The sequence below is a fragment of the Vespula pensylvanica genome, chromosome 1, assembly GCF_014466175.1.
Source record: "Vespula pensylvanica isolate Volc-1 chromosome 1, ASM1446617v1, whole genome shotgun sequence".
Lineage (NCBI taxonomy): Eukaryota > Metazoa > Arthropoda > Insecta > Hymenoptera > Vespidae > Vespula > Vespula pensylvanica.
In genome coordinates, this window is record NC_057685.1 from 18,941,621 (window position 1) to 18,966,041 (window position 24,421).

The following is a 24,421-nucleotide window of genomic DNA, read 5'->3' on the forward strand; positions in this document are numbered from 1 at the left end:
TACTTCATAAATTTACTACTTCATAATGGATGTATACTTACACATATATTGTGTTATCACACGTACACACACACATATATATACTGTATATAGATCCAGGTACACATGCATACAGCGAACATAACCTTCATATTTATTATTTATGTTCAGTGTCGATCAAAAATTTCTCTGACTCATAGTCAATTATAATTTGGTATTATTAGTTTTTTTTTTATTCGGAAACGTGTGAAATAGAAATTATTCTGTAAAAATATGTTTTGAGGTATTTCTTTATAATTTAAAACTATGAGTTTGTGTCTGTTATTAATAAAATAAAATTGTTATTGTATATAAAATTCATTAACATTATAGGTATATAAATGTTGGGTTTGATATAACAAAAAAGTGTGATGCTTGTCCTTCGTGGAATTCAAAATACAAATTCCTTTATTTTATTGGGTGGCCTTCTTCTATGTCTTGTTTTAACAATTCAAATTAAACAAATTTATACCAATAATCAAAAGTATAATCGTTATTTAGGATACGAACAATATGTATGATTCTTTCATTTGATTTTTTTCAAACTTTTTATATTATAATTATTTAACTTTTTTTCTGATATAATTTATGTTTTTATTAGATCAATGAAATATCTCAAGAATTGAAGACTGTTGAAAAAACTGCTAATAAATCATCGATATATGTTCATCACTTAAATGAAATACTTTTTAAACATCGTGAAAAAGATATGAAAAATGCTTCACTGTCACGAATAGCAAAATTAATGCGAGGGGAAACAAGCTGAAATAGATCTGAAAGATGTAACAAAATTTTTTAATATATTTATATATTTGTAAATATGTATATATATAAATATAAAAAGAGGAAATAAACTTCCTATCTTATCAGATTATATTATTTAGAATATAACAAAATTAATGAGTAAAAAAAAGATTATATCTCCTAATCTATATTATATAAGGGCATACACTGTGGATTATTTACATGGTTACCAGTATTTTGTAAGACTCCATGTGGAACACATAACCATGGATCATTAGTAACTTTTTGCCAATTGAATAATTGTTTTTGTAAATCAATCACTATGTTCTGCAAAAAAATTTTCTCAGTTAACACTTTTGTTTAATAATATAGATGGATACTTTACTTTGTTTTACCTTCATTGATGGCTTTGAAAATATATTGTTTCTTTCTTCAGGATCATATTTTAAATTATATAGTTCCCATTCTGGTCTTTGATAATATGACTTTAATGTTTTATACCATGGAAGAGGTTGTTTATTATATGTTCTGTTTAAGAGATCCTTATATAAAAAAAAAAAAAATAATAAATTGCATTAATTAAATAATGAAAATTATATTTTCAGTAGTCTATAATAAATCTATAACTTATTATAGAAATTACCTCAAAAGTTGGAGATACATATAAATCCTGATCGATTGGGAAGGGCATTTTATAATTCAAATTATGTATTAATTTATAGCGTTTAGTTCTAATTACACGCATAGGATAGTACATAGTAACTTCATGATGAGTTTGACTAGCAAAAATTGATCTCTCTTCCTGTGGCTCTGTATATATATATATATAAATATATTTATAATAAAATTTATATAATATATACCTTTAATATTTACCTTTAACAAGGAGTGGAAGAAGAGATCTGCCTGTAAGATTTGGTAAAAAAACTTCATTTTTATTTAGTGCTTCATTTTCATAAGATATATTATACCAATCTAACAAAGTAGGTACTACATCCAGTAAGGATGTCATAGCATATGTTACTTGATTTCTTCGTTCTTTATGGATTGGTGATGAAATCATCATAGGTTCTGCCATACCTTATATTAGATGGAAAAATTAATAAAATGAATTTTTTAATTGATACATTATCAGTATTTATATTGTACTATTTATTGAACATACCAGAATCATATAGATTAGTCCGACCGTTAGGAAATGGAATTCCATTATCAGATGTATAAAGTATTAAAGTATTATCTTTAAAACCTGCATTTTTAAGCTCATCTAAAACCAAGCCTACACCTATAAAAACATAAAAATATTAGTATAAGAAATTTTATAAAGAGAAATAAATTCTATATTATACTTAAATTTATTTAATTAATTTATAAATATTTTCATAAAAAAAATCATCATTTGTTACCTTGATCTAAACGAGAAATTGTTGTGTATTGTGCAGCAATATCTCTTCTAGCAGCTTCAGTATCTTGAACAAAATATGGTACTTTTACCTGATCCCACTGATAATATATTGGATGCCAATCAGGAATTGTACCCATTCCAACATCTCCATTACCAAACTTTTCACAGAAATTACCATATTGTGGGTGTGTATGACCACATCGATGTGGATCATGAAAAGCAATATATAAGAAAAATGGTCTATAAAGTATTATTTTATTATTTAGTAACATGATACTCCCTTTATAATAACTTATTTTAAGTGAAAACATACTGTGTTTTATTTTGTGAAAGAAACTCCCGAACTAATAGTTTAATTTTTGTAATATTTCGTCCTACTTGTAGTATATCATTATTCTCTTCTGTATGTGAAAAATCAAATGGATATACATTTCCTGGGCCTACATGTTTTTTACCAATTATACCTAAACAAAAAATGATTTACAAGTTGTATTAGAATATTACAATCTTTTTGCTACTTGTTATTTATATACCTGTTCTAATATTATTTTTTTGTAATATTTTTGGCAAACTTTGAATATTATTAAATGAATTAAAATGATGGACCCCATGATGTAGTCCATACATTCCATTTTCATGACTTGGTAACCCAGTTAATAACGCAGCACGACTAAAAAAGATATGACATTTTATTGAATGAAAAAAGGAATATTTTTTATGTTGAATAAAAATTTTACCTAGGAGAACAGCTGCTGACTGAAGTATATGCATTATTAAACAGCAAACTTTCTTTTGCTAAGGAATCTAAATTGGGTGATTGACAAATTTTATTTAAGTACGATCTCATTTCAAAGCCAGCATCATCAGCTGAAAATAAAAAAATAAAAAAATAAAAATACATATATTAAAAAAATATATATATATTTATTTTATATTCATTTCAAATCAGATTAATTTTTAAATAAGATAATAAAGCAACTAAACGATGTATGCATTGTTTTAAAGAGATATATAATAATATAGGACTATGAATATCTCGTATGTTATTATAAGAGCATATGGTGAAAATACTTATATATATTGTATAATTACAGAAGTATATATATTATATTATATTATTTAAAGAGATAAAATATATTCATATGTATATAAATAATAAAAATAATTCTTGTGCATAGCAAGATATTCTTTTGAAAAGTTGTTGAAAAATTCAATTATTTAATTTGATATTAAATTTACATAGAAAAAAAAATGTAAATAATAGCTGTAATTAGAAGAAAAAAAGGAAATATATTCGTTTACCCAAAAGTAGCAGCACATTTTTCTGTTCTGCCGTAGGATTAGCCTCTGCATGATAGTATTTTAATATATTAATAAATAAAATACAAAATAATGTATCAATAAAAATCCTGCGTGACATGTTTCAGGAAGAACTTTGAGAACCTGGAGTCAGTCGACCATGTTATTTAAAAATACCAATCAGAAACTTTGCTATAATACAGGTATTTTTTGATTGGTTCTCAGGGTATGACGTATATATATATAAAAAGGATTACTAGGCGCGCAAAAAGTATCTCATAATCAGATGGATCATTTTGATATTATCAAAAGTATCTTATAATCAGATAGATCAATTTGATATTATCTACTATCGTCTATTGTAGTTATCTACTAATACTTGCTGTACGAACCACATTACATGAGTTGACAAAATTGCGTACAATTGTCGGTGATTATCAAATCGTGATATTACGTTGTCTCGAAAGCAATTTATCGTATCATATTAAAGAGAAAAAAATATATTCTAAGATATTTATAATATCAATCATGGCGAAGCGGATTGTAATATTCGGAGCTACGGGAAATACCGGGCTTTGTGTTTTAAATCATGCTGTGGAAAAGGGTAATTTGTATAATCAAAAATATCATTGATTTATTCGAGAGGTTATTGTTATATTGCTAAGTGGAATTTCGAATATATTTGCACCTGTTATAATGCATGACAAAGCATAATTTCATTGTTTTTCAATATTTTCGAGTAACGTAAATTTAAATTATGATTGGTGAATTAATTTATATCATTATACGTTTCCGTTGGATCAATTTATTCGATAATCAGTTAAGAATTTTTATGAATTCGTTAGATTTAAGATTTATTTGAATAATAAATATAGATCCATAATATAAATAAGATTTTAAAGAAATCTTTCAATTATTATTATAATTATTTATATTGTTTACAATGTAAATATATATTTTATTACAATCCATTGATTCTATGTTTATTCTTTTAAGGAGAGAAAATTTACAAGAATATTTACCTGTTATAATAATATTCTTAGTTACAAGCTGAAATCAATGGTTTAATTATTATTATTACTATTATACTTGTATGTGTAAAAAAAATTATTAATGTTCAATATTTATCAATTGTATCAATATAAATATACAATAAGTTGCTCTTATAGCATACAACATTAATTTTTGTTTATGTCACTTGTCTATTTAATATTTATAGCTTTCTTTTGTATTATTTATCTATCTTAGCTTTATTGTTATCACTATTGTCATGTTATATTAGCATATTATGGAATATCAAAAATCATATTTTTATAATCATGTTGTTAATACTAATTTAATACATGGTAGTAGAAAAATGAATTATCTTAGGTATGGATGTAAGAGTTTTTGTGAGAGATAAGACCAAGATACCAGAAAATGTTAGAAACAAAGTGGATATAATTATTGGAGATGTCACCAACGATACAGATGTTTCAAAAGCTGTAGCTAGTAGAGATGCCGTTGTTGTTGCACTTGGTACTAGAAATGATCTTAGTAAGAATCATATCATTATTAAATTTATAATAAATATAAAGTTTACTTATTCAAATAAACACAAAAATCCTTTAAATGTAATATAAATAAATATTATTTTTAATTGCCATAAGAACCAACTACTGTACTATCAGAAGGTATGAAAAATATAATAGAGGCTATGAAGACGCATAAGGTTGAATTGGTTTCTGTATGTTTATCAGGTAAAATATCATTTCAAGGTTATCACAAACATGCAGAAATCCTGCCCATAAAATTAAAATTTTTCTGTTTTCTTTTCTTTTTTTTTTTTTTTTTTATATATATAGCATTTTTATTCTATAAGCCTGATGCTGTACCAGTTATATTCAAAGATCTGAATGCAGATCATCAGCGTATGTTCGATCTTCTGAAAGAAAGTGGATTAAAATGGATTGCCATATTACCACCACATATTTCTAGTATAGAAACATCCTCTTTTCTATTCTTTTATCTTTTAAAATTCAACCAATCCAATTATTATTATTATATAATTATTGCAATTATTTTACAGGTACAGAAAATTTAAAATATATTATAAAACATGACGAATCCCCAGGTCGTGCCATTTCAAAATATGCTTTGGGTGCATTTCTTGTCGATTGTCTCGAACAATCAGATCATTATCAAAAAATATGTGGTATTGCAACTGGCTCATAATTATGAATTTTGGTCTCATAGAAAACTATATGCACATTATTAGTATTGTAATCTATTTGTACATTACTCACACAAATCAGTCTTTTGAAAAAATGATGGGAAATATAATAAAATCAATTGATAAAATTATTATAACATCAAAATAAATATGTATGATATTGTAACATAATTATGCTAAGCAGGTTATCAGAATAAAACTTCAATCTACCAAAATGTCTATTTAAAAATCATAAAAGTAACAGTTAATATATATATATATATATATATATATATATATATATACAAAGCAGAAAAAATTATTTATGTACAAATTTTCTATTAGCTTTTAATACTTAAATGTAAAAATTGGTGCACTAATATCCTACATATATTGATTCAAATAAAAGAGAATTCAAAAATATGGTCAAAATCAATAAAATACACATGCAGGAAATATTTGTAACATTTGATACTTAAAGACATATAATCAATCATTTCATAGATTAGTCATAATTCACTCAGGAATAAGATCAAGGATTATTATTGTGATTGACTATTTTCGTAAAAATAATAAATTCAAATGCAAAAAGGTATTTTGAAAAAATCTGTAAAATGTAATTATCATAATTTTTTAACCATGTGTGTTTTTTGAGATAGCATTCTTATATCAAAATATTCAAATACTAATTGTGGCATTGGAGGGGGTGGGGGACCAGAAAAAAGTGTATTTTTTTCTTTCTGTTTTGCTTCAACTATGGTAGTAGGAGGTAGAAATTTTCTATATCCACACGTTTCGATGGGGTCACAAATCGTATATCCATTTTTAATATAAAATAGTTCTTGACCTTTTGTTATCAAGTATACTGTTTTGAAACCTTTCCTTGCCACATATTCTTCCGTCCCACGTAACAATCTAGATCCCAATCCTTGAGCTCTGGATTTGTAATCAACTACGACTGAAATAAAAATATAAATTATATGTATTAATATTCTAAAATTCTTACAAAAATAATCATTTGCAAAACTTTACCTGATTCAATGTAACAACTGTGACGTACTTTAGGTATCAAAGATACTTTGCAATGACCAAGAACTCGACTTTCTCTATCTAATAAAACTAGACATGTAGGAAAGTCGTCACAAGATACCTTCAAAGACTTTAGTCTGCAATAAAAAAGAAAAAATACTAATAACGATGAAATGAAAAATGTTGTTTTACATGATGCTTTAATGACATTAATAACTATTCAATTCTCATATTTAAAGATAATGAAATAACGTACCGAGCTGTTTCACTTCTTGGCCATTCTGTATTGAGCAATTTACAACATTCTTTAACTAATTCTGGCCTATGGTGAAGTGGAATAACATCGTACCATATATCTGTATATACATCATTTGACATTTTCTATAAATAATATGTGAATTAGACGTGATCATTTTACGTATAAATATATAAAAAAAAAATCCATTATCTAATATAATATCAAATTACAATAATATATATGTAAATAACTATAACAGAAATTGTAAATGATATATATATATTTATATGCAATACTCATGTACTTCAAAATAATTTATATAGATCTATAAAACACCCGTTTAAAAATATGAAAATTAAACAAATTTCATATATATCTGAAATTTATTTTGAACAAATATATATATATATAAAATAATATGAAATAATAGTTCACAAATACATAAATACTTTGATAAAATTTCAAAACTATTAATTATCACTAGAGTATTACAAAGATATTACAAATACTTATTTAATTACGGCTGCATTATGATACGACATATTTGTCATATACATCGACCGTTGGAAGAATTTCAATTTTTATGACGATTTTAATAGATAGAACATCGTACAGGTAACTCTAACTTTAAAAATATTCTTCAAATCACTCTTATAAATACAATGCTAAAAATGATTCAGGGGAAAAGGGGTGAAGAAAGCAAAGAGGGTAGAAAAATAAAAAAAAAAAAAATCACGTTCACCAATAGAATGATCGCATTGTAGCAGGTGCCTTATCGTAAAATGTCCTTACCCTTTATTTCTTTTTTTATACGATGAGAACTTGACACACTATTCGAAAGGTCACTGTTCTCCACCTGCACCTCGTGCAGAAATAGCGATCAAACCAGTTTCATTCGGTACCAGGAGAACGATATTTCTGTTAAACGTGTATCCCCCACCGTTATGTAAAATTATTTCCACCACGCCTCACGAATACTTTTTTTTCATCTTAATACGTTGATCGCCACGCGTCATCCATATTAGGGTGATCGATAATAAGCAATAGAGCAGATTTCTAATGAGAAACGAACGAAATACACACAAAAAAAATTTACGAGGTTTTGTGTCTTGAGAATTTATCAAAAATACAACTATGCGTTAAAATCGTTGTCGCAACAGCTGATACGCTAACTACGATGATCCACGGATTTATGTTCGACTATTAACGTATTCAATTTCACCATTCTTTATTTATAACAAATTTACATACATTTTTCATGATCGCACATTTTCACGCTCTTTTCCAAAAGTATTCTCATGACGTTATAATCAAATTAAGAGAAAATCCTGCTTTTCACAAAATTCCACGTTACCTTAGGACGCCATTAATAGAATAGATTTTCATCAATTTCATATCTATATTCTCTATCTTTCCCGATAAAGAGCAAAGATCAATGAATTCAATGTTATCAAATGCATCACGCACACACATACACATAGAAATATCTTTTAGATTATTTAATTTTTTTCGTATTGGACAATTTATCGAATATGTGCTATCAAATACGATAATTTCCAATGTGTGACATGTGACAGTCGAGCACGTTATAATCGCACATGTCTTAGCCAAAGCCGGGGTAATCTCCCGCCAAAACCGATCGACTGTCAGGTTGCTTCGTCGTATTTAATATATTCCCCCTTTTTTCTTTTTAATTCTATTTCTGTCCTGTTTCGTCTCCAACGATATATCTGTATGTCAACTATCTATTAGTACGAGCTTTAAGACCTCTTTTCGTATCACGACTGCCCCATTTTTCTTAATAGCCTTCATCCTAAATGTGGACTTGGCCTGCTTTCACGTATATATATATATATATACACACACACACATATATATATATATAAATTATTTAGTAGGCTTTCGCTTTTGTATGTATTATATACATGCGTACATTGCCTACGGCACGTGTATGCCTAAACTCTATTCGAAGAGTCAACGATGCGAATAATGCAAAAAAAGATTGATCCTACGCGTGTGTATGTGTATGTGTGATGACATCACATTTTATGATCTCTCTCTCTCTCTCTCTCTCTCTCTTTCTCTCACTCTCTTTCTTTTTCTTTCTCTCTCTGCGTCATCTCTTCTTTGTTGTTTGTCTTACGTCATTGAGCGAGACATTCCGTCCAATAAAAAGAATGAACGCTTCTTGATGCTTTTTCGAACGTGCTCAACGTACTTATATTTTCGCGCGATTTCTAACAAAGAAGAACGTACAGCCATTTTGTAATTTAGGCTGTTCTTCACTTTTCGCTTGTAGCGTATGCGACTTCAGCGACAGGTATGGGCAAAATACGAACTACAAGCACAATAGGAAAATACTGTCCTCTTGATGAGCCTATTGCATCAGTGCATAAGCTTGTATAGGTTATAATCCTTTACGCGTAAGCTAATAATCGAGTTAGGTTTGAGAAATTTTTGTATGTGGTAAAAATAGTAGTACATCTGACAGACTCTGTACTTTTTATTTTCTAAGTTAAATTTATACAAATAATCAATGTATATTTAAGCAATCATTAGTTCGATATTAATTCCGATGATATAGGAAACATTTCAAATATAACATATAAGATAGAAGATAATAGCAACAATGGTGAATTTATTTTTTTATATTATTACTGTTATTTAAATATTAAAAAACAAATCTAAGACTGTAATAAGAGAGAAAAGAAATTTCTCCTTTCTTATTAAAACGTATCTAAATGTTTATTAATAATTATGTACATATCATTAATAAATATGAATAATAAAGAAATTAAAATTTTTCAATGCGTTTCTTTAAGAAATTATTTTAGAATCTACTATATCTAATTTATTTATCCATCGAAATGTGAATTGTAATGTAGCAGCAAGTTGGCAAGTTAACAGTTGAGTATTTCGTTAAAAATTAAAAAGAAAAAATTGTTGAAAACGCATTGAAATATGCAGCCATTCGCCCGATAATACTTGCGTTATACAATCTAGATTTAGATTTTAATATATCGTAAATAATACCGACCCAGGTCTCACCGCGAGGAGGGTGCTGCTTATGGAGACCCACGAGTTAACGGTGACCATTTAAAAATCTATCCTATTAAAAGTATATAGAAATAATTTGTACTTTTCAATCGTTCGTTTACCGTAACACGGTACAAGTGAAAAACATGGTATACGTTGTAGTATTTTTGGTCGATCTTGCGTACCTTTCATCAATGCGATTTTGGTGTTTTCCACAATTGCCATTTCCTATTCATTTCGTGATTTAAAAAATTCCTAATTTAATGGCCTCAATAGCACTTGATTTTAAAGAGAAGAAAGAAAATAAATGTAATATAAAGAAAATAAATGTGTGTATATTGTTTACGTGTGTTTAATGATAATATTCTGAATTGGATTGAATTTAACTTTAAACAAATAAAAGAAAATGAGAAATTTAATTCAAAATTATTACTATCAATAATATATGAAATAATATACTTCACGTATCTTTTTAAATTGTTCAAATAATTCTAAAATAATCAAAAGTATAATTCACTTAAGCTTACCCGTTTGAAAAGAGCACGCGTGCTTCGGTCTTTACTCGTCGACATCCAAAAGAAAACTGTTTCGATACAGTCAAACAATAGTCAGTGAACAGATTGTTTTTGTTTACAAGCAACGACCGCGCGATTAGATTTTAACTCTATTTAAATATTAATTCTATTGTATTTTATATTTAACGCGTTTTGGAGATATTACAAAAATTTACTAATATCTCGAAAACTAAAACTCTTTGGCACGATTCGTTGAAGATGTATTTTCTTTTTTTTTTTTTTTATTATAATATTATCTTTTGAAAGCTCATTAAAATGCCTGAATAAGTTATTGTGGCTTCACCGTGGAGCATTGTGAAACGTGTTTCTTTGCATTTGGCATGGATCAGAAAATCTGTTTATCAGTTTACTCACACAAACAAGGAAGCAGTCGTTTACTTCATAGAAACAGAACACACACAACTCAAGGGTTTATATGAAAATCAGTAGTGGGGATACGAGCTTCTCCTCTTTTGTCGCATAGTTCAAGGGGCGCCACTATACAAAACTTTTTTTTTATGAAAAATGTCGAAAACAGTGTTTACGCCAACAACGATTCCAATTGTAATAGTTAACCGATTTTTATGAATAAGGTCTTATCTTAAAGATGAAAATTTAAGCGAGGATACGGCTTTTTCAAATGTTTAAGAAAGCTTTATTTTTAGGGATAAACTATTCTCGAAAGAACGCCATATTTTGACACGATTTTTTTTTTTAAAGAAAATAAAGCTTTTTCAAAAATTCGAAAATGCCATATCCTCGCTTAAAACTTCATCTTTAAAATGAAAGCTTTTTTTATCAAAATCGTTGAAGAATTACACCCTTACTCATTGTTGGCATAAATCATTATAAAACTAGAGATGATGAACAAATTTAAAAAAATTTATAAATTTGGAATATGACGTTACGTAAGCGTGCATTTGAATTATTTTTACTGCTATCAAAGATATATATATATATAAAGTTCTATTAAAAATAGTACATTAAAAACTTTCGTCATTTGTAATTTATTTTCATAATATTTTGAACAGGATTGTTCATTGTTTGTTTTTCTCTATCCCATTTTTTTTCTCTCAAATAAAATCAATCGAACAGGTGCATTACTCGGATTCATCGAACGTGCAGGTCCATATATTTGATGGTATATACAATATTGTCTAATACCTATTACCACTTGGTTACTGTTTAGGTAAACTGAGTTAGATGGCGGTGAAGGCGTAACCTATGTTTAACGAAGCATCGCTTCGTAACATAGTGCATATACGGTGTAGAACGATAATAATTTGTGAAAAAATGGAACAGCTGATTCGTGTGAAGTTATGTCGTATTTATAATAAAACAAAGTTTATCAGATAAATCTAATCATCCATCTACATCGATATAACTTTATTAAACGGTAATTCTTGTCATGGATATGTGTATATATAAATGAAACTCTCCGCTTTGAACTTTTATTAAACTATACACTGCAGTTGAGTGTAAACATGGCCGTCGTTATGCATTGTGATGATCGTTGGCTTCAATTTATATCCAAACATGTCTTACAGTACAAACATGGAAATGATGGGTGAAAGGCATGTTTAAGAAGGACCAAGGTAATAAAATTAATTTTGATTGTTAATAATTCGAATGTTTGCATGTTAACATCGATGTGGGTCATGGATTTAGTTTCCTTCAATGTTAAACATTTTACATTCGGAATATGTTTACGTGCTATAGTATAGAAAGATTATCTTTTTTCTTTCATTTTTACATAAATACGAAAGAAAAAATTTCAATGGTAATATTGATGATAAAAGACTTGCTTTTATAATACAGAATATTCAGTATTGTTTTGTTTTTACACAGTAGTATTTTCTAATGTGATTTTTCTAATTTGATGTTTTTTTATAGAACATTTAATTTTTCAAAAAGTTAACGGATTTTTTCTTTGTAACAAATGTTCACGATTATGTCAGATTTTTTTTTTTCGTAAGTTTTATATATTATTTATACTTTTATTTCACAAATAATACTTTGCTGATGTGTTTGTAAACAGTCAATATATTTGCTTCTATTGTGATTTTGTAATTAATTTTAATTTATGTCATACTCATTAAAGAATTATAAATAAACAAAAATAATTGTTATATGTAAATGTTAAAACAACTGTTAAAATCTTTTGATATGGTAATTTCAGGTTGGTAGTTGAACTATGAATGTATTGAGGATTTTAACTCCATGTGCATTGCAAAGTAGAGAAACAAGGGAAACAAATAGTGATAATAAAAGAGGTTGCTGGTTCATGAGTGGATGGGGAGAAGATGCTTCTCATATGATCCATAGAATGGGTGCATCCGCATCTTCAAGTGTTGCAAGTGTTGGTGGAGATTCAGTTCAAGCAGCTAGGCTTTCGCCTTCTGGCAACTATGATCAACATGGACTTGCAATTAGGTATGAAGTATATTATTTAAATGGAAAATACTTAATACACTAATTATATAATAAATTTGTTTATATCTTTATTATAGAGAAAGAAAAAAGAAAATGACAGGATTTGCTACACTACGTAAAAAATTTATTAGGAAACGTCGTTCGTCTAAAGTATGTGATCACGGCAGGATTTTTAGAGACATGATATCAACATGGAGTCATTTAGAAGCAATAGCACTTTTAGAAGAGTACGAAGCCTTAGCTGCTTTAAAAGATCTTCATGTCCAAGCAGAATTAGCCAGACCTCCAGCTGCTACATTTAAACAAGATTTATCTTTATTGTACGACTACAAGCAGTGTTCCGATGCCGATCTTGTCTATCAAGGTGCATGCTTTCCCATTCATAGGGCCATATTATCCGCACGTTGTCCATATTTTAGGGATTTATTAGCAGGATACCCTGGTATATATATCCAAAATCTCTTTTTTATAAATTATTTTAGAATTAACAATTAATACGTGTATTATGTTACTTTCTTACTATAGGTTATGGTGCTCGAATATGTTTAGATTTGAGAACACCTAATTTAGAAGTTCAGACATTTTCTGCTTTATTACGATACCTCTATACTGGTGATATTTGTCCACATGATGCAACATTTGGAACAAATATATTACAACGACTTGGCGAAGAATTTGGGACATTGAATCCTTTAGAACAAGATCTTAGATACTTACTTGATACCGGTGATTATGCTGACGCTGCATTAGTATTTACATCAGATAGCGATTGTCAAAGGCCAGACAGCGGGTGTTCTGAGTATGGATTTCGACCAAAATTAGAGCTACCATGCCATAAAGCAATACTTTCTGCGAGATCGCCATTTTTTAGAAATTTGATACAAAGACGTACTAAGTCGGGAGAAGATCGTACGGAAAGAACGCTACATATACCTACTAGAATAATTTTGGATGAAAGTGTAATACCGAAAAGATATGCTAGAGTTCTATTACATGCAGTTTATTTAGATACCGTTGACCTCTCATTAATACTAAGAGGTAATGGTTGTGGAAATAGTGCTGGTAGTCTTGGTGAGGTAATTAGACTATTTATATAATAAATTATTATAATATAATATTTCTTAAACGTTACAATATAAATTAATAGGTGCAGGCATTAACTCATACAGGGAGAATGAGACCAAGTCCTTTAGAAGAAGCAATGGAATTATATCAAATTGGTAGATTTCTTGAGTTAGACATATTATCTCAAGGCTGTGAAGATATTATTTTAGATTGTCTGACATTAGAATCACTTCCAACAGTACTCAAGTAAGCTTATTTAAAAAAACAAAAATTACAATATTATTATGCATATAAAATACAAGAGTATCTCCAGATACAATATTTTAGCTTCGTTTATCAAAGACATATAAGTTCAAGTATAAATATATTGTAATTAAAAATAATTGAAAATAATTATCCTTTCTCTTTTACAGATGGGGTAGTCAACCTCATGGATCTGCATGGGTACACAGACAAGCATTACATTATTTAAGAGAAGAATTTCAACCAATTGCTTCTTCAACGATTCTTCATCAATTGGATCATGCTCATTTAGTAAATGTGTTGCAAAGTCATTTTCTACAAGCAAGTGAGTTGGAAATATTACAGGCAGTTTTAAAATGGGGCGAACATGAATTGGTTCGGCGCATGGAAGATAGAGAACCAAATTTATTAAATCATACAGTACACTCTGTCACAAGAAAGGGAGTTAAAAAGAAAGATCTTAGTGACATTGAATTACGAGAAATACTTAGTGAACTACTACCACTTGTTAGAATTGATCATATCTTACCACACAACAGTGAAATATTAACTCAGGTGATATATTCTTTTCCAATCATTAAATATAATATAATATATATACACGTATAACTTATTTTTTTATAAATAAAATTATTCAAAATATAATAAAGAACATAATCATTGATTATTTTTCTATTCCCTATTAGGCTATCAGAAGAGGCTTGGTTTCTACTCCTCCTAGTCATATGATAGGAGATGGAAGGGATAGCATACATACAAATGCTTGGATAAGAGGTGGAAAAAAGAATGGTTTTTTTGTTAGACCAAGATTATTCATGCCTTATTATGAAGAAATTAAGGTAAGAGTATGAGTAAATTATGAGCAAAATATTATGAGTAAATAAAGGTAATTATATTGTATATAAAACATTTCTACATCATATATATATATATATATATATATATATATATATATACACAATATATAATATATTAAATACATTTTTTTTTTTAGTCTTTAGTCGAAGAACAGATAGTTCAAGATACGGATCTTGTCAGATTACAAAGAACGCGATATGTTGCGGATATACCGGACGCACTATATATGGTTGATGAAAAACCAAGAACTATGGGCACTGCTGGTGTAGATGTTCTTGCAGCTGCATTTCCAGGTACTTAATTTGTCATTTATTCTTTTTAATATTTTTCTCTGTACCAATCCTTTTTCTTTCTATCAATTTTATTTCAAATTAAGTAAAGTGTGTATATACATGATACTTTTAAATAATATATTTCAATATATATTAATTGGTTTCTAATAATCTATACAATTCTTATAGGAATGTATTATATACATTGTATATTTTTTCATTTTTCATTTTTTTAATTTTTTTTTATTTTTTTTTTTATAAATAAACGATACTATATTTAAAATGTATTATACTACGTAAAATATTTAGTTCCAGATTCATCAACAATGGCTGCAATGCTTAAACGGGAACAAAAATTAAGGCAATCTCCAAGTTGTCTACGAGCTATAGATCTACCTTTATCTTCGCGAAGCGAAATTAATAGGCAAGTGCGCCTAAGAGTCGTTAGAGAATTCAATTTACCAGATGCAGTAGCGGATATTTTAGAAGTAAGTATAATTTTTCTTAGAAATTCAATTTGTTTAGTACATAATATTTATGTTGTAGTATTTTATTCCGTAAATATTATTTCCGTAAATAGTTGTAATAATTATATCATGTTATAATTTAAAATACATTTAATTCAAGTCAGATATAATTTTATCATAATAACCAATTTTTTTTTGCAAATGTCTGCACTATATGTAACAATTTCTTATTGCCTACATCGTTTGTTTCTCTTTTAAACAATTCTGCAGCGTTTTCCATATTTTTCATCTCAGAATGACTAGTACGAGAAGCTTGTATTACTTGCACCATCATAATGCATTGTGCAAATTTCATAGGTGCACATTTATTCAACAATTCCAGGAATTTACTTTTACTATACTGTTCTGTGTCTACTTTTAACATTTTTAAAACGTCGATAAAGGAATCATAATACAAATCAATCATATCATCTAAGTTATTATCAATAACTTCTTTCTTAGCACTAGATATTAAAAAAAATATAAGATCTTCTACACCATAGCTATAAATACAAAGTTGAAAGTCAACTATTTTCATATCAGTTATATGTCCAGAAGAATCGTGACAAAACAACATATTGTTGACCCAAAAATCTTTATGTACTATTGTTGCCCATAAATCATCTTTTTCAGTTTCATTACCTATGTTCATAGATTTTAATGTAGCTTCGACACTTTCCATATATGGTTTAGCCTCTTCTAAATGTTTTAAATCCTCATGTGCCTTATGAATCATATCCATAACACATTTTACGGCAGTTTCATTAGTTGGAGATACTAAAACTGGTAGTATAGTGTTTTCGAAGAAATCTCGTCTATTTATTTTTAAACCAATGATCATAGCATGTAACTTTGCCAATTCTTTAACAGCACGTTTAACATGTTCTAAATCCATTCCCATAATTCGATCTTGAACCGAGTAACCAGAGGATTTAAGATTTTCTAAAATGATAACAGCCTGAAGATCAAATTTGTCAGGATTTTCTAAGCCTAATCTTCCGCCAAAGTAGCGCGGTACAAATACTTCCTCTTGTAAATTAGACGAATGGTAAATATCCTTTAGAGCTGGGACAACGTCACTATAAAATTTTAATTCTTTTTTAAATGTCAGTGGACTATTAAATAAATCTACAAGATATGCAGATTTTGGCGGAAGTTTTGCAACTACGTTCAACGTCTTTGAAGACAAATTTTCTATAGTATTGACAGTAACAGCCAATATCAAACTGCCAAAATTTTCTCCTGGATCAGTTAAATGTTTCCATGTTACATTTTTTATTTTTAAACCAGAGCCAAGAGATTGTCTTATAAGTCCTTCAAAATCTTCTATTGGTAGTGACGTTTCTAGTTCGCACATTTCTGCCCTATAAAAAAGCATATAACCGTTCTTTATCATCATATTTTAACGAAAGTAACTATAAAAATAATAAAAGTAAAAGAGAATTATTATTTAAAAAAAGTTTATGAAATATAAGAGTTATGAAATATAAGAGAAAAACGTATTTTTCTTATGATATAACGAAGGCGCTTTCGCATAAACTACACAATAGGGAAAGTAAAGTTTTATCTAACGATATATATCATACTAGTACAAAATGTTTACTAATTAAAAAAGTCAAATGGGAGTGGTGAATACGATAGAAATGATGAAATATCAACGATTATTACATACACTTTTATATAAATATTTTTTAAAAGACGAAATATATATATACGCACACACACACACACATATACACATCACTTCTGGTAATTTTTAAAAATATTTTATAGTATCACTAAACTTGATAAAAATTTTAGTTGATTTCACCTCATATCAAAGAGATCAATAGACAGATAAATCGATATCATCGAACATGTATTATCATGCACATATAAACGATTTCTTTTGTATTGCTTTCGAATGAATAAAAAATGAGAACTCTTGCTCGCAAGAGTTGTATCACTTTTGCGTTGTATTGTTCTTCGCGTTTAACATGAATATTTAACAGATAGAAACTATTTAACATAAGCGATAAACTAAAAAAAGCGAAAATTATTTATCTCTCTAAGAAATATAAGATTCTCGTTAATATCGTATATAATTATTTTTAATTCATTAATTTTATATTATCGGGTATCAAAAAGTAAGATTATCAACTATCATTTAACCGTACGATGTTTAATAACGTGAACAAATAATATTAATCACAGTGAGATTAACATGTACTTAAAAAAATCTATCACGTAGTAATTGACGACGTAAGCGATCTCTGTTCTGTCAATAAATTGATATGAGAAATCAACGTAATGATGGCCTAGTTATAAAATGACTATTTTCCATCGTGATACTTACTTCATCTCTCTATGGTTATCTTTTAAACGTTAAATGAATAAATTGGTACTTGATGTTAGAATTCTATGATATATATATATATATATATATATATATTTGTTTGCAATTTAACCACTATAAGCAATTCAATGATTGGATAAGACCTATCGTATAACGAGCAATACATTCTACGTATCTTATCGATATAGCATTTTTTTAAAAAGAGTAAAAGCTTCAACGGGTTAATACAATTCTATGTCGTAAATGAATTAGTCATACAAGTAAATATATAATTTAGATTATTTTGATTATTTTTTATGTTTTTTGCTTTTTTCCTTTTTCTCGTATATATATAGTCTCATTCGCGAAGTGAAGGTATTTTTATTCTATTCTTTTTTTTCTTTTGTATTATTCCTATCATTTGATATCACATCAACCGTTGGTGCGACTTATTAACGAAATAAGCGGCGAAGTTCATCGTTTATTATATAGTTTGGTGTACTTTAATTTAATTTTTTTGTTTTCCTTATATTAAATATTAAGAAAATTTCAAACGATAGATTTATTTTTGTGATTGTAAACTTACTTTTTATTGTTGCTTGTTAATCTTGAAAAGTAGAATGTTATACGTACGTTCTCGATGGAACATTAGCAAAGACTGACACACATCTTGCAGTTGTACGTTCGAATAAATACAATACAAGGTATATTGAGTCATTCGCGATTAGTTGTCAGAGAATACGCTAAAATATACTTATCATTCGCAATTATTTTTGAAAATATATGCAAAGATATAATTATTAATGATGAAAAAAACTTCTGTTTTTTTTTTTTTATACGGTTTAATTTTAAATAATTACGTAAGATATCGTTAAAAGGAATTTAATAAACGACCGATTTTCTTAAAAATATTAATATTTGATAAAAATGTTTGCTTCAAGTGGTTCAAATTGAGATAAATTATATACATTATTATAGGAAAAATACGTGCAAATGTAATTTACTTTGCTGTTAGAGATTTAACGCGACATACGCATTCCAAATAAACTCTGTAGGTCAGAGGATCTATTTAAAACGCTATTATATAAAATAGGACACGTAGATAAATGGTTAATGATCTTTTGTAAAACTTGACGAGGAACATAAAAGACGGAGGTAATGCTCTATAATGTAAATGTAAATTTATAAAACTTTAAAATGTAAATTCGAGCGTTTGATATTTGAAAATTGTATGTTTAAATGACCCGCTTTACGCGAATTTAAAAATAGCCGAGTTAGTGATCATCATCTGACGAAGCAAAACTAAGGAGATCGCGAACAGAGTAGCGGTATTATCAATGTAATAGTATTTTTGTTTAGTAATTGATCACACTCACATGACAGATCAGTTAGGCACGACGGAACTGTAAGTACTGAGACAAGCTTTACTACTCGACGCGCGTCTGACTTTGACCTTTGTTTTCCCCCATACTAGCTCTATTAATGACATCTCCATTTTCCATCTAGTTATTCTCTGGATTAAAGCCAGAGTTACATCGACGAAGGAACACATCATTTTATTTAACGTTAATTCGAGCAGCAATTGTAATTTATTATCGTGCCAAAGCACGAACCGCATAGTCATGACTTTGTCATTACTACGTACTTCTTCGTCATTACATCGAATTCGTTATTAGACGTGAATCTAATTCATATTCCATCGAGAAAGAATGAATGCTATTTTGAATAATAATAATGTATCATATTACAAAAAGTATCAACACTCCAGACCTTCATATGCGCGAAATTTTTTAAACTTAAGTTACAAAAAATTGATAAAATTCGTAAAGTAGAATATATTATATTGCAGACGATAAATAAATTTTTCTTTATGAATAGATAACTTTCAAATTGACTGATTATTATTTAAAAAAAAAAAAAAAAACAGGAACTTTGTATTTATGTCTTCCATTATTTATAAGTATTGATAACGAGTGATATTTAAATTTCATGTTAGTTGCTTGTTGCATTTGTCTAACAAGCATCAAAGAAAATTTTGCATCCGATGCAAATGTGCATCGATGTACAAATATATATATATATATATATAGATCTTACCGATTCAGCTTGGAATTAGACTCATTGATATATTTTCGAATAGGTGGCATTTTTTTTCTTTTTTTATTTTTATGTCGTTTTTACAGTAATTATACACTATCTGTTATTTCAGATTACTCAGCACAAAACGCACATTTTTAGGTAAAAATTTTTAAATCTATTTTACAGAACACTGCATCATTTATGAAACAGCAAGATAACAATATGACCGGAATTGAAGATATAAACTCGCCGGATATGGATATTAATGCGAGAACTTCCGCGCCTTCGTATTACGGAAGGAATATGACGTTTCCTCGGCCGGCTTCATCTTATGCGGATAGGCACGAACTTCCGGCCGTAGTTATTGAAGGAGAGAATAACAGACTTCTTGTAGAGGTAAGAAATAACATCATTACTTTGGACGCTTTCTCTTAACTCGATCTGGTGCAATTCGTGTGCATTCCTCAGTGTAGATCGCGTTTTCTACGCTATTTATCTGTTTTTATTGCTGATTTTTTTTTTAATTTATAAATATGACAGTATCGATCGTTTACTGAATTTTTATTTAATTAATAAAGTAAGTAATATATATATATATATATATATGTATGTATGTATATACGTACATACATATACATGTGTGTTGTGCGCGCGCGTGCGCTTATATATATATATATATGTAATTATTTATATTTATATATATATAATTATTTTTTAATCTACAAGTTATTTAATTGTTATAAAAATAATTTTAATGTCTTCAGCAACAAGAAAATAGCTCTTGCAGCGATGGCCATCTATCCGGAGTAATGCCAGATGTGGCAATGGCTACTGCATCGTTCGGAGCTTTGCAATTGATGGAACATCAAGAATTGGATCTTGGCGATGGAACGTCACATATTTTGCAACATATTTCACCGTCAACTGGAACCGTAGGTCTAAATCGTTCTTCGCTTCCTCGTCAACATCAAGGACATATTTCCGCCCCACCTCCTCTGCCATACGCGTACCAACGTACCGTCACTGCCTTACCGAGGTTTATTTAACATTTATATACAATATGAAAGAAATGAAAAGAATCCGCTAAGAGAAGAGGAGTCTTCTTTACACGGCGTATAAAAAAAAAAAAAAAAAAAAAAACTTGTTACTGCGGGTACAAATCTATTGCAAGAAAAAAAAAAGGAACAAAAAAGAAAAAGAAAAAGAAAAAAAAAAAGAACAAACCCAGAAAATCTGTATTTAGATTTTAATAAGATCGTTCACAGCCTAAGAAAGTAGCTAATATTAAGTTCCATTTATTTCGATAATTATAATGTGAAAAGAGTTATTGCTTAATAGTTATTAGATGCACCGCATGTGAGGTATAATGCGGCTGTGACTTATACATTTGTGAACCGTGAAAAATGTTTGTGGCTATGAGCACACAGTGAAATGTGTTCATATGTATGTGGGTGTATTTATGTGCGTATGCATGTGTTTATTCTCATTAGTATTTACTTAAATACGTTAAACGATGTAGCTAATAAACTTTGATGAAATGCATATATCGGACATATGCTGTATTTAAACATTGCGGACCGGTCGCAAAACATTTCGTCTGTTTTCATTTAATTTGTCAAATATTTTCGATATCGTAATAAATTGCTTGCAGCAGCTTAATTATACGAAATTTAATTTGATCGATAATTTATACATTAAACTAGATAGAAAGGAATTTTAAAAATAAAAATGTTTAAAGAAACGTTTAAATAAAAAAATATCACTCATTCGAGATATTAATTGAAATTGGAAGCACAAATTACATTGATAATTGACCCTGGTCCGCAATGTATGAAAATATGCAAAGCGGTCTATATTTTCATAGAATTAAGATTCTATGGGAGATCATTTGCTGACTGATATTATCAATAATGTACAATAAAGCGTTTAATTTTTATATATGTATATTTCTATAGTTCGGTATATATTTAAGTTCTTAAGGACCGATCGATCTTTTATGTAATTCCAATCGTATAAAAACCGTAGAAACTCGTTCTTGAACTTTACGCGACTCTTAGCCTCGTTTGATTCCTTCTATTCTTTTCTTTACTTTTTTCTTAATTCAAGAAAAAAACTAGCATATATAATATTTGTAATTATACGAAACAGACATTTGTATAATATCTTCCAAATTAATTTTTTCATTCTATCGATGAGACTCTTTCCCCCGGCGTTTAGGAAAATACATTCTCCGCTGTTAGATATTATATAAAGCAGCATTAATATTAATGCGGAACCATTAGCCACTTAAATGTGCGTGCATATAGTTATAAATAATAGTAAAATAATTCACGGGAACTATCTGTATCTATATTAGAATATTTTATATTCTTCGCGAATCATATTGTTTTATTTTTATTATTGTTTTTATTCATTTCTCTCTCTTTCTCTCTGTTTTTCTCTCTTTCTCTCTCTCTCTCTCTCTCTCTCTCTCTCTCTCTGAAAAGGTTGATAAAATTAAGTTTTTACAAATTTTCTAAAAAAAAATTATTGTTTGTTTTTTTTTTTCTTTTTTTTCTATGTTTTTTCGAAATGAGCCTATACAAGGGTATACGCAACTAGATTCGAAAGTTGCATATAACAAAGTTTTAAAGGAGATACTATTTTTATATAAAAAAAAAAAAAAAATACATTGTAACACGTGAAATGTGTTTATGTTATCTCCCCGTCATAATAATAATAATAATAATAATAATAATAATAATAAAAAAAGTTGCTTTTACAGTTTTATAAATGTATACTTGACATATTTCGAATATACGTTTCTTTTCAAAAGCTTCCTGCCTATAAATTTTTTATCTTTTATACTATACCTCCTTATCTCTCTGTTTAATTTGTAAAATGGCTGTAAATTAAATTATTTTTACCTTTATTATTGACAAGAAAATATTAATGAAATATAGATATACAGCATATTATGGAGGGAAGTATTTAAGAGAAAAATTTTTTAAATTATTATAAATTATTATTACATATTTCGTTCATATATAATTTTTGAAATTTGTTAATAACATTTTATATTTCACATTATATATTTTAACACTTTTTTTAAGAAAACGTATATTCAGTAAAAATAATTAGATATAATATATAAGAACAATTTCATTTCTCTGAGTAAATATAAAAATTAGTTCTTAAAGATATTAATATGCTTTTACTTGTCTAATAAATAGAACACACGCACATTGATACAAAATTGAATAATGTTTCATTTTTTTTTCTTTTTATTATTATTATTTTTTCTTTTTATTATTATTTTTTTTCTTTTTTTTACTTTAATATCTCATTCTCATTAATTTATCTCAAAATTGAATTAACGATGTCTCTCTCTCTCTCTCTTTTTTTTTTGTAAATTTTCGCACAATACAAATAAAAATTTTTCCACAATATTAAGAAACATTGTATGTAGTGCAGTTTTGCTCCGTTATTAGTGGAGAACATAACGGTAAAATTTTATCGACATTAACAAAAATTGTGCCTAATATCTTTTGCGTCGTTATTTGTGTAACGCGTATTCGTCAAATCTATGCGCAGTATAGAGATTCGCGCATACATCTATGTGTATAGAGTATATATCAATATATATATATATGTATATATATATATATATATATATGTATGTATGTATATATATATATGGATATTTAATGTACAAGACAAGTTAAGAAATTCATTAAAACATGTATAATGCTATCAGTAGAGAATGCAATAATATTTCCTATACTACAAAGAAAACAATTTTAGATTCGTTATAATGATGAATTTCATAGACTTTTAAGCAAGTTTAAAAATATATACCAAAACTATTAGATCTTTCTTTAAGAGGGAATCTATTATTTATTATTACTTTAATTTTATTAGATAAATTTTACAACTTTAATTATCATACTTTTATATTTTCAATCACAAACAGAACAAGTTAAAATTATTGCCTTAAAACAGGTATACTCTCCGATTGTTAAATTATCACTTTGTAAAACGTAGAGTAGTTGCAATTTACTATTTTAAGAAATTATAAGTATGTCTAATATGTAATGTGTAGTATCAGTTTTTAAACGAGTAGGCAAAGAGTAATGTATATAATAATGTCGAGAATTT

The 24,421-nt window shown here is 27.9% G+C and overlaps 5 protein-coding genes and 1 long non-coding RNA gene across 8 annotated transcripts; 3 read left to right on the top strand and 3 right to left on the bottom strand.

Annotated features, from left to right (window-relative positions):
- The first annotated feature begins 102 nt into the window (after positions 1 to 102).
- On the top strand, positions 103 to 1,899 carry LOC122634439. The gene is made up of 3 exons (XR_006328390.1): positions 103 to 262; positions 352 to 533; positions 620 to 1,899. It is a non-coding gene; the product is annotated as an uncharacterized LOC122634439 (long non-coding RNA).
- LOC122634396 (N-sulphoglucosamine sulphohydrolase) lies at positions 653 to 3,724 on the bottom strand. Its single transcript, XM_043823300.1, has 10 exons — positions 3,470 to 3,724; positions 2,905 to 3,034; positions 2,701 to 2,837; positions 2,481 to 2,631; positions 2,169 to 2,407; positions 1,928 to 2,047; positions 1,639 to 1,842; positions 1,406 to 1,572; positions 1,158 to 1,304; positions 653 to 1,089 (listed from the first exon to the last, which is right to left on the bottom strand). The coding sequence occupies exons 1-10, from the start codon at positions 3,585 to 3,587 to the stop codon at positions 943 to 945; spliced, it is 1,560 nt and encodes a 519-aa protein (XP_043679235.1). The 5' UTR covers positions 3,588 to 3,724; the 3' UTR covers positions 653 to 942.
- Positions 3,725 to 3,940: 216 nt separating this feature from the next.
- LOC122634421 (flavin reductase (NADPH)) lies at positions 3,941 to 5,915 on the top strand. The gene is made up of 5 exons (XM_043823368.1): positions 3,941 to 4,070; positions 4,838 to 5,002; positions 5,116 to 5,205; positions 5,311 to 5,442; positions 5,535 to 5,915. Exons 1-5 carry the CDS (start codon positions 3,995 to 3,997, stop codon positions 5,678 to 5,680), a joined length of 609 nt encoding a protein of 202 aa, XP_043679303.1. The 5' UTR covers positions 3,941 to 3,994; the 3' UTR covers positions 5,681 to 5,915.
- A 335-nt stretch (positions 5,916 to 6,250) lies between these two features.
- Positions 6,251 to 9,491, bottom strand: LOC122634430 (N-alpha-acetyltransferase 80). The gene is made up of 5 exons (XM_043823377.1): positions 8,176 to 9,491; positions 7,717 to 7,980; positions 6,943 to 7,067; positions 6,690 to 6,823; positions 6,251 to 6,615 (listed from the first exon to the last, which is right to left on the bottom strand). The coding sequence occupies exons 3-5, from the start codon at positions 7,062 to 7,064 to the stop codon at positions 6,281 to 6,283; spliced, it is 591 nt and encodes a 196-aa protein (XP_043679312.1). The 5' UTR covers positions 7,065 to 7,067; positions 7,717 to 7,980; positions 8,176 to 9,491; the 3' UTR covers positions 6,251 to 6,280.
- A 2,216-nt stretch (positions 9,492 to 11,707) lies between these two features.
- LOC122632063 (BTB/POZ domain-containing protein 7) lies at positions 11,708 to 22,681 on the top strand. Its single transcript, XM_043818488.1, has 11 exons — positions 11,708 to 12,109; positions 12,694 to 12,947; positions 13,025 to 13,389; positions 13,473 to 14,023; positions 14,095 to 14,258; positions 14,426 to 14,810; positions 14,942 to 15,094; positions 15,250 to 15,406; positions 15,695 to 15,873; positions 20,471 to 20,680; positions 21,049 to 22,681. The coding sequence occupies exons 2-11, from the start codon at positions 12,709 to 12,711 to the stop codon at positions 21,328 to 21,330; spliced, it is 2,685 nt and encodes an 894-aa protein (XP_043674423.1). The 5' UTR covers positions 11,708 to 12,109; positions 12,694 to 12,708; the 3' UTR covers positions 21,331 to 22,681.
- LOC122632020 lies at positions 16,022 to 19,730 on the bottom strand. Of its 3 annotated transcripts, none has more exons than XM_043818401.1 (2): positions 19,582 to 19,730; positions 16,022 to 17,255 (listed from the first exon to the last, which is right to left on the bottom strand). In XM_043818401.1, coding segments are annotated over exons 1-2 (1,230 nt in total). In that variant the 5' UTR covers positions 19,584 to 19,730; the 3' UTR covers positions 16,022 to 16,027. The 3 variants fall into 3 exon arrangements, with proteins under 3 accessions (XP_043674336.1, XP_043674352.1, XP_043674343.1); XM_043818417.1 differs by lacking the exon at positions 19,582 to 19,730 and adding an exon at positions 18,839 to 19,007; XM_043818408.1 differs by lacking the exon at positions 19,582 to 19,730 and adding an exon at positions 18,792 to 19,007.
- Positions 22,682 to 24,421: the final 1,740 nt, after the last annotated feature.